The sequence below is a fragment of the Clupea harengus genome, chromosome 13 (genome assembly GCF_900700415.2).
Source record: "Clupea harengus chromosome 13, Ch_v2.0.2, whole genome shotgun sequence".
Classification (NCBI taxonomy): domain Eukaryota; kingdom Metazoa; phylum Chordata; class Actinopteri; order Clupeiformes; family Clupeidae; genus Clupea; species Clupea harengus.
The window spans coordinates 7,280,200-7,290,941 of record NC_045164.1 but is presented as its reverse complement, the minus strand read 5'-3'; the positions used below and the strand labels follow the sequence as shown (position 1 = coordinate 7,290,941).

The 10,742-nt window shown below is 45.7% G+C and overlaps 1 protein-coding gene across 1 annotated transcript in view; it reads left to right on the top strand.

Annotated features, from left to right (window-relative positions):
- cdh23 (cadherin-related 23) overlaps positions 1–10,742 on the top strand; it is a 197,855-nt gene that overhangs the window by 88,019 nt on the left and 99,094 nt on the right. Inside the window, exons 9-11 of the mRNA XM_031579449.2 lie at positions 930–1,042; positions 5,283–5,471; positions 10,153–10,302. Coding sequence (XP_031435309.1) covers positions 930–1,042; positions 5,283–5,471; positions 10,153–10,302 — 452 coding nt within the window. The remainder of the gene's footprint in view (positions 1–929; positions 1,043–5,282; positions 5,472–10,152; positions 10,303–10,742) is intronic.

The window sequence follows — 10,742 nt, the reverse complement described above, 5'->3', positions numbered from 1 at the left end:
GAGAAAATGAACAAAAAAAAGGCCCTAGCAAATAAGTACTCCACAGATTAGCCAGGGGCACTGCGATGAAGTGATTGGCCTTGTCCAATTTAGCATAACAATGGCTTACACTCATGATGAGATTACACAGATCTTGTAGTTGAGATAAGAGAGCGAGAGAGAGAGAGAGAGAGAGAGGGAGGGAGAGAGAGAGAGATGTTCAGGAGGATTAGGGAATGATGAAGATGTGTTTGGTGGATGTGGGTTGAAGGATGGAGGGATGATTGGGGGAGGGCGAGGGGATGGAGAGAGGCGGACGGGAGAGAGGAAAGGAGTGATGTAAGAGGAGGTGCACAGGAAGCCTTATCACCTCATGTCTGCCATCTCCATCTGCTGGACATAATTAGTGTGCAGTGAACAGAGACACCAGCTGCTGGGACAGGGAGAAAGAGAGGGAGGGAGGGAGATAGATAGATAGAAAGAAAGAGAGAGGGAAGAGAAGGGACAGTAGACAAGGAGAGAGAGAGCAAGAGAAGGTGTGTGAGGGAGAGAGAGAGAGAGCAGAGAGAGAGAGCATGGAGAAAGGGTGGGAGGGCACAGATAAACTATCAGAGTTGCTTAATAGCTGTAAAACTAGAGGTTGAAGAGGGGTACGGACAATATAGCAATATCACAGCAAGGTTTAAGTAGCGCATATTTGTAGCATAATCCATCCGTATGTTTGGTATGTTGTGGAGCACAGTAGAACTTCACAGTTTCCTTTTCCTAGTACTTGCAGATATGCCACACAGAAATGGGGAGCAAGATGTCTTTATAAGATTTAAAGACTATGCACACATTTTTCACCCCATCTCCTCATCCATGATGTGCCTCCACCTGACGCAGAAGTAATCATTCACCCGATGGCAATCTCTGACACTATCTCCTTTGTCTCCTCTGCTTTTCTTTAGGGAACACCAACAGCGTCTTCGCCCTGGACTACATCAGCGGCTCCCTGACCGTAAATGGTCAGCTGGACAGAGAGAACCCGCTGTACTCCGCCGGATTTGTTGTCACGGTCAAGGTATTGTTTGCCGATTGGCTGGTCATGGAAATGGGGAGGAGCAATTGTGTTCAAAAGGAACCCTAGCAAGCAAGCCACTTGACATTTGCCATTAAGAAATTCACTTCCAGTTGACATCCATGCGCATCATTAACTGTTTGACTGAACGCTCTTTGTAGAATAGAATGCCTTCATTTGAATCAATCCCCTTGTTATTTTTAATACATAAACACCTCTGACATAATCTCAATGGAGGTTTGCTGCTTAGTTATGGAAGGACTAAGGGAGTACCAAGCTGACTGAGGACACTGCATCTAACTGGACTCAAAATGATGGTTGACGCGAACCCCGTAAAAGTTTAAGTATGAAGATGATAAGGAGCATTGTCATCCTCGCAGAATCCTATATACAGGTCTTGCATGGTTACCTGGACATTTGCAGATGTAAACCATGCAGTATCTGTCAGGCCCCTGTGTTTTACACCACTGTGAAAGTCTCTGTCTCTCTCTCTCTCTCTCTCTCCCTCTTTCTCTCCCTCCCTCCCTTTTTCTGTTTTTCTCACACTCCCCCCTCTCTCTTTTTCTCCTTGCCACGGCTGTTGGTCTCCGTTTTTCTGTAAGCAGCACTGGAGCTGAAAGCGTTATCGATCTAACAGTAAAATCCTCTCGCTGTTCTTTGATTGTATTGTAATGAGCTGCTTATTCACGCTTGACCCAATAGCAAGAATCAATGCCAGTTAGCCTCACTCCAGTCACTGCTATCGAAGAGAAAGAGCAAGTAGCGAGTCATATTTTTACATTGTGGTTCGGATTTCAAGACTCAAAATTGGAAAATTGTCTGGAGATTTATGTGCAGAAATACAATGATCTCCTCGTCTGTTGAAACTGAAAATGAACAAGCACGGAGAACAAATCCAGTGGAAACAGATGATCAAAGAATATCAAAAAGCAATTGGAGGCAATAATGTTTCTGAGGTGTCATTACAGCTAACAGAAATGCTGTGCCCCATAATAAAACAGAAATGTCCAAAACCAGAGTACTCCTACACACAGTGACAAACCCACAGCGGTCCAGGACTGGGTTTAAAATCATGCCCACACCCTGAGGCTCCATAGGAGCTCTGCTATGGTTGCTAGGATCAAATCTCATGGACTAGAATGGAACTGTCCCTGGTATTCTGGGGCTTCAGTAGTTCCAGAGCGGTATCACCCAACCCTGCAGACAGAAGAGGAAAGAGGGAAGAGGATAGATGGATGGACAGAGGGAGAGGGAAAGAGAGGAGGAGGGCTGATGTAGCCTTCTGCGAAGCTTGGAGTGATGGAAACTCTTTGTTCCTCTTTGTCTGGTCTGTAAGCCCAGTTTAGCTCAGCCCTCTGGGCATGTAGCCTAGCATGACCTTCATCTGTCCTGCCCTCTCTGTTCTTCTCCTCCCCAGTCTTACACTCTTTTTCACCATTTCTTTTCTCAGTATACTCCATCCTCTATTACTTCTCCATTCCTCCTCTCCTCACCTAGCTTATTTTCTACTCCCATCTTTTCACTCATCTGCATCTGTCTCTCTCTCTCTCTCTCTCTCTCTCTCTCTCTCTCTCTCTCCCTGTACCTCTCCTTAGTTTTAGACTCACGACCCCCTTCTTTGCTGCACTTAAAGCAACACTATGCAACAATTTGACAGTTTTGGTACCATCCTCAAATTCATTTTGATAGCATATGGTCATGTGAAGGACAGATAAACACCCGTGTCTTTCTCACTAACAATCCAGGATATGCACTATGTAGTTCTGTGTTTCCTGGCTGGAACACCTTGCAAAAATGGAAGAAAAGCTTTTACAGCATGACATTGCCAGCTATACTGCCAAAAGACACCAGTTAGCTTCTATCAGTGTCAACTGGGCTGCTGGTGATGTTTGCAAGGTCTTTGCATGCCTTTTAGGTAGATAGCGTGCTAGTTTTGGAACAGAACTCCTTATTGCTGTTTTAAATACTGCTGAAGTTGAGACACTGCCCAATGTCTAACTAGCTTGAACACATTAACATGCATCAATATGAGAGGGCGTGAAGGAGGCGCTGGAGAGTGAGATGTTTGTTGCCGGGGTCGGTGAGAGAGCTGGAATGTCATACCTGGGCAGAGCAGGTGCCGGAATTTTCCAGAGTTCTCAGATCAAGCATTTGTCTTTCATCTCACTCCTGTCCGCCATCCTCTTTCCACTCCCCCCACCTCCTATCCCTCTTCTCTCCTGCCTTCATTTGTCATGTCTTGTCGGTCCTCTCCTTTCTTCCTCCCTTGTGTTTGCTTCTTTTTATATCTCACTCTTCACTTCTCCTGCATCAACACCACTTCACAGTGACTTTTCTACGAGTCGGTTTCCTTCCCATCGAGATTAGACGAGACCGAAGACTCAGAAGCAGTTGTTTGTATGGACACCTGTGAATGTCTCCCGCTCATTTGTGTGACACACACACCTTCCTCCTTATTCATAGCCTTCGTTTTTGCTCATTGTTTTGTCTCCATTGTCAGTGTGCTAAATTATTCATAGTCTCATCTGATTGAAAATGTAATCCAAGCTTTCTTGCGTGTTTCTTGGTTTTAGCTAAAGCACTAAAGGATCTTCTGGTGTGTGATGCTATGTAGCCAAACACAGACACGTGAAACTTTCAGGATTATTAAGACTACGTTTGTTCCCAGTAGGCTTTTTACTGGAGTTAATTAAATACATAAGAGTAGTCTCATGTAGCCATATATGTTTTTATGTAACAGTGACCACACAGAAAATATTTCTAACTCTGTTGTGTGTCTGTGTGTCTGTGTGTGTCTGTGTGTGTCTGTGTGTGTTTGTCTGTGTGTTTGTGTGTGTGTGTGTGTGTGTGTGTGTGTGTGTGTGTGGCGCGAACGCCTGCATGTGCAAAAAACGTACTCTGCCAGCCCACTCCAGGTGCAATCTCTCCCCTTAATTGAAATCAATGATTACGACAAAAGTATTGGAGAGCCACACAGAGCCGAATGGAAGAAAGGAAAATTTCCCAAAACATATTCATAAGATATAGATTTTCCTCCTTTTCCTTTCTCTCTCTCTCTCCCTCTCCCTCCCTCCCTCCCTCCCTACCTCTTACTCTAGAACTCTACCTCACCCTGCTCCTTAGCGCTGCTATTGATTTTGAGTGGCAAAGTAATAAAACTAATTTTTCAACTTCTCAAAGCTTGGATAGTGTGCACTACGTGAAGGGCGAGGTCGGTGCAATTGGACCGAGGGGGGTGTGTGTGTCTCTCTCTCTCTCTCTCTTTCTCTCTATCTCTCTATCTCTCTCTCTCTCTCTCTCTCTGTGGGGGTGTGTGTGTGTGTGTGTGTGTGTGTGTGAGTAAAGAGTTGTGAGAAATGGGGCGGAGGGAGGGGTTAACCGGCAAACCAATGCAATCCAATGATTATCAGAGGGCTGTTGGCAATGCCTAAACTGCTTCTCCAATTCCACCTGTCATCATCCCATCAATAAAGACACGGCTGTTCTCTCTCCTCACGTCCTGCATCTCTGCAGCCACATTAAAGGGAGAGAGTGAGAGAGAGAGAGAGACGGAGAGAGACACAGAGAGAGAGAGAGAAGGAAAGAGGGAGCGGGGCAGTGACAAAGAAGCAGAGTAATTGTGTCTCCCACAATAGGATTCTTTCTTTCTAAATGGCGTCGCATTTGTGTGCGGCACACCGCCTGGCCCCGACTTGCCCCCCACTTAGAGTGTGTTTTTATGATTGCTTTGTGTCCCCTTGATCCAATAATGAAAGGCCTGTAAATAGAGGAAGGAGATTGAGAGCTGACCATTGGCCGCGTCCTATCTGACAGCCTCGGCACTCCCTCTCTCTCCCTCTCCCTCTCCCTCTCCCTCTCCCTCACACTCTTCACGCTCCCCATGGAGAATCAGGGAGGTGCTGACCTCTCTTCACTGCTCAGCAGGGCTGGACTGGAGATGGCCTGCGGAGTTTGGGGTTTTGCATTGAAATGTAGTTTTAAACTGTTCTAACCTGATGTTTTACAGTTACATCTACCTGAGCTTTCCTTTGGTGACAGTGTTTAGAGGAAAGACATTCTGCGTTTCTGTGAATTCACAGTTTCTGTGAATGAAATGCATTGCCTCAGTTAGATCTTAACCACAGTTTTGAACGCCAGATTTAATACTTTGTATAATATTATAATGCTATCATTTTGTGAACCATACATTTATTGTCACATACACACAGAAAAACACACACACTTACTGTCTTGTCTGTGGCAGGCGACGGAGCTGTACGACGACCGCACCCCATCAGACGCCACGGTGATGACCACCTTCACCATCCTCCTGATTGACAAGAATGACAACGCGCCAAAGTTCAACAGCTCCGAGTACCGCGTGCGCATCACTGAGCTGGCCCAGGTCGGCTTCGCCCTGCCACTCTTCATCCAGGTCGAGGACAAGGACGAGGTGAGGAAACACAGGGATGTGTGTGTGTGTGTGTGTGTGTGTGTGTGTGTGTGTGTGTGTGTGTGTGTGTGTGTGTGTGTGTGTGTGTGTGTGTGTGTGTGTGTGTGTGTGTGTGAATCTCTGTGTGTTTGTTTGTGTGTGTGCATGTGTGTATAGTGTGAGTGATTGTGGGTGAGTGGGTGTGGTAGTGTGTTTATGTGTGTGAAATAAGAAAGGAAGGTTGTTTGTGTGTGGATGTGTGAATGGATATGTTATGCAGGGACAGAGAGAGAGAGAGAGAGAGAGAGAGAGAGAGAGAGAGAGTGTGTGTGTGTGTAATAGCAAGGAGATTTGGGTGGCCATTTAGTAGGGTGCTGAGTGTGTGGGTGTGCAAATAGGTTACCAAAAGGCGTTTCTCAAATTTGTCCACCAAAAAAAAATATTTTTGCTGCTGGTGCATCATTTCTCTTCCAGATGTTGCTCCCAGTTTCGCACTATCCAAAATGCAGTTCCAGTCTGTTGCCCAGATGTTTCTCATGTGTGTCATGCAAGAATATTGCTGTGAATGGACTTGATGTACTTAGGCTCCATGTGGGGGAGTGTTGTATGTGTGTGTGTGACTGTGTGTGTGTGTGTGTGTGTGTGTGTGTGTGTGTGTGTGTGTGAGTGTGAGTGTGTGTGTGTGTGTGTGTGTGTGTGTGTGTGTGTGTGTGTGTGTGTGTCAGCTGCAGGTCATAATGAGAGCAAAGCTCTTCTCAACACCTTCCTCTGTGGTCTTAGAGCATTTGTACATCAGGTTCCATTACCTACAGACACACTCACACACACATACACACTCACACACACTCACACACACACATACACACACATACACAACCACCCTCACATAATTGAGTACATAGTCAAAATCCCATGTGGGACAGAAAAGGACACTTTCTCTCCATCTCCATCAAACAAACACACACGCACACACACACACACATAAGTCAACAGACACCGACACACACTCATACCCTCACCTGCTCACTCGCTCGGTCGCTCACTCACTCCCACACTCCCCCAGATTCAGCTTGACTACAATTTAATTTGCTTTGGAGGAGATGGGATAGAGCATCAAATTATACCTAACGAGGAAAATCAATCACCTCTGGAGCAGATAAGCCGAGAGCTAGTCAACTCTGATTGATTCCAACACAGTGGCCGCCAGCGTGCTATTTGACAGATAACAGCCAGACGAGAGAATGGAGAGAGGGAGAGAGAGAGAGAGAGAGAAGGAAGAGTGAGTTGAAGTGAAAGAAGCATAACTAATGAAGGAGAGCGCAGAGAAGGGGATAAGAGACTGACGGTGTGTATGTGAGAGAGAGAGAGGGATGGAGGGAAGGAATGACAGAGAGGAACAGAGAGGAGAGTTCCAAACTGCAGCTATAATCACTCGCATGTGTTAATGTGTTTGCTTCTGTCGGCATGGCGATGCAGAGAAGGTGTGTTGAAGGGGAGCCTTTACGCTGTGTGGTGCAGGAGCAGGACTGATGATAAGGGAGCGTATGTGTGTGTGTGTGTGTGTGTGCGCATGTGTGCGTGTGTGGGTGTGTGCGTGTGTGTGTGTGTGTGTCTGTGTGTACATGGCCACTAAAGAGTTTTCATTTCTCTGAAGAGCATAGAGCTGGGATTTCATGTTCTTCCTCATGTTGCCTTTCTTTTCTCCTCGTCTCTCTGCCTTTTACTTGTCCTCTCCCTCCATTGGTGTGCCTCTTGTTGAACATTCAGGGTCTTATAGTAAGTAGTGCATGGATAACTAGCGCATGGAGTATTGATGGTATATAAGATGGCTGAAAAGTTCATTAACTCCTCTCAAACTATTCGCATGTCTCCATCTATGTGCTATCGGTGTGCCTAGATGCTATTCTAGGTTTTAGGCCATATTCATATAAAGGTTTAATCATTTCAACTCATTCATAAAAGTACCAGTACCATTTACATTTAGTTAACAGCACACTGTTAGTGTTCAATGATTATATGTGATTATATATGATTATATGTCTTATTCTCACATGATTCCCAGTGCTTCGATTTCTGGATGTGTGTGTTTCTGTTGGGGTACTACACGCAGGTTTACCTGAAATAAGGTTCAGATTTGCTTTGACATTGTCAGTGCAGTTCCAATCCCCCTATTGACTTGTGACAGGGGCCACTTTGTGTAGTGTTTTGAAGAGAATGTAACTGTTTTATTTGCTAAGCTGGTCATGGTGAGTCTGGAGAGCTGGACACATAAGAGTCCATCACTGAGCTGGATTTACACAGGTCTTGGGTCAGTCTGAGAAGGGTACTGTTGCTGCTTCATCAGAGTACTGCACACCCTCCGGGAAGACATTCACACACACACTCAAACACACACACACACACACACACTCATACACTCACACACACACAAACGCACGCACTTACATAAATATACTCTCTCTCTCACACACACACACACATACATACACACATACATACACACACACACACACAAACACACACACACACACACACACACACACACACACACACACACTTACACTTACACACACACACACACATACACACATACACACACACATAGTTCATATGGGTTAAACCTGTAGAATGAATTCACCCTTTCCAAAGAGTGTTTACGTATCACACACACACTTCTCCCTCTTCCATGTTTGAGTTCTACTTTTCTCCACCACACTGGCCAATACTAAACATTGCAGAGTGTGAGGATGTGCATTTGCCTGCGTGTGTGTGTGTGTGCGACAAGGTTTCACCCCAGAGCCACAAGAGACGCAAATGGGTGGGCAGTTAAATCTGCGGGCAGTTTGCGGTGACACAGCTGCATTCTGGATGGCCTCTTAAGAGGTCCAGCTGCCACACAGCAGACAACACAAACACAAATGGGGCTCTCACATCCAGCACCATAATGCCTGCATCGATCTCGGATGTCATTCCTCATGTCTCGCTCAACGGCATTGTATTCAGCCAATCGGGGAAGAGAGAGATGGGGAGAGAGACAGAGATGCAGATGCAGAAAACAAGGGGTAGAAGGACAGAGACAAAGCCATGCACAGTGTGTATGTGTCGTTGTGTGTGTTTGTTTGTTTGTTTGTTTGTTTGTGTTTGTGTTTGTGTGTTGGGGGGAGAGACACACACCACACAAAAAGATAGACAGACAGAAAGAAAACAGAGAGTGAGAGAGAGGTGTTTTTGACGTGTGTTTCATCTGTACTGACAGTTTGCTGTAACCATCCTTGTGAAAGTAGACAGCGGTTTGACTACAGCTGTGTGCACTGTGGGGTGTAGTGAACCACGCGTTTCCCTGCCAGCGTGTGAACAAATTAGTCCTGTGATGAGACGCTGATAGAAATAGTGGAATTCTGAGTGTTATTCACAATAGGAACAGCCCTCATACATCAATTCTGAATTTGATTAATAGGATCTGGTAACTTCAGGCGTCAGGACTTGTCTTGTCCTGTTGTCATAGTAATGGCTGTTAATAACCATTAGTACATTTTGTGTCTTTTTGTTTTCCTTCTTTTTCGTTTCTTGTGGAATTGCGTTTGCGCTACTCGACATACATGATCCACAAATACATGTTCAGTTTCCACACTACTCTCCTCTAATAGATGTGCATCACAAGACCAAAACTTGCACACAGTCAGTTCAGAAACCTTAGGCCCCTGACAGGCTGGAGTGATTGTTTGGGGTGACTTCAGCAGCGTCTCTGCCAGTGATATAACACTTCTCAGAAAAGCAACACTATTATGTGTGAATGAGGAATCTGGGGCCCAGGGAGCCATGTTGAGCACCGAAGGGCCACTGCAGGTGGGGCTATTGAATGTGTCTCTAATTTCCCATTGATCTATCCAATCAGGGTTTCATTTCCCATTCATCTATCCAATCAGGGTTTCATTTCCCATTCATCTGTCCAATCAGAGTACACATCACGCTGGGTGGCCTGGGGGGGTAGAGTGAGCGTTTGTAAGAGACACAATGAGGTACAGGGATGAAAACTACTAGTGTAGATGAACCTAGGTTTGTCTAGCTATCTTTACTGTGTATGTGTGTGTGTGTGTGTGTGTGTGTGTGCGTGTTTTCTCTGATCCTTTTAAAAATCTTTTGATTTTTCATTCCCTCGCACTCACATTCGATCTTGTAATTTTCCTGTTTTCTTTCATTCGTTCTCATCGAAATAAAAAAAAAGAGAACGAACACTTGAGGTTAAATGTTTATTGAACTCTGAGACTATTTTCTGGCGACTGGATCAATCACAGGCATTGTAGCGCTGAGTGGCTTGTTCTGTCAGATAGATTCCAGCAGATTAGCGCCCGCTGAAGAGCCTCATCATCTCTCCACCCCACCGCGCCACCCCCACCCCCCACCTCTGCCCGCTCATCCGCTCCGCTCCACTCGAACGTGCCCCACAGTCCCCAGGTGACGGTAATGAGAATACTGTGCCAGTTTGTGCCAGTCTCTGCCTGTGTTCTGCCAGTCGTGAGGAAGCCTCCCCTCTTTCTCTCGTAGCTGTTCCACCCCTCCTCAGGTTCCACCTCCTCAGCAGAACACTGTGGTTGGTTTGGCTGCTGGAAGGGGGATTGTGTGCCATGTGTGTATGAACCTCTATACTTCTCCACTCAAGTTTTCTTTCTTTTCTGTGTGTTCCTCTCTTTCTCTTCCACAGGGAGTGAACAGCATGTTCCAGGTCTTTCTAACGGGGAATAACTCGGACCATTTCACCATCTCCCCGACCTCAGTGCAGGGTCGAGCTGATATCCGGGTGCGCGTGGCCGTCCCACTGGACTTCGAGAACATCAGGACCTACAGCTTCTCTGTGAGTACCCACAATGCAACTGCACCATAGAGCTCCCACAGAGGAAATACTGTCAATGTTCACAGAGTAATACCCCAGGGAGTAAAAGAATGACCTGCTCAGATATTAATGAACTCTCCAATCAGAAATTTACAGACATTAACATGAAAGTGAAGCAGCAGTACGGAGTTTTGGTCTAAAACTAGTGAATTTACTGCCTAAATATCATGCACAAACCTTACAAACACTACCAACATACAAGTTGGCAGTGATACAAGCTTTGCTAAAATGCTAAAATTTAGTGTACTGCTCACACGTATCTCTGCAAGGACTGAACCTTTCCCAAGCACCAGTGTGACACGTGGAGAGATGTGAACGTATAAAGAGCTGATCTTAGTTGAGAGGTCCTCCAGTCCTGGTTGGATATTAAAATGTATGAACACATTATGGAACAATAATCC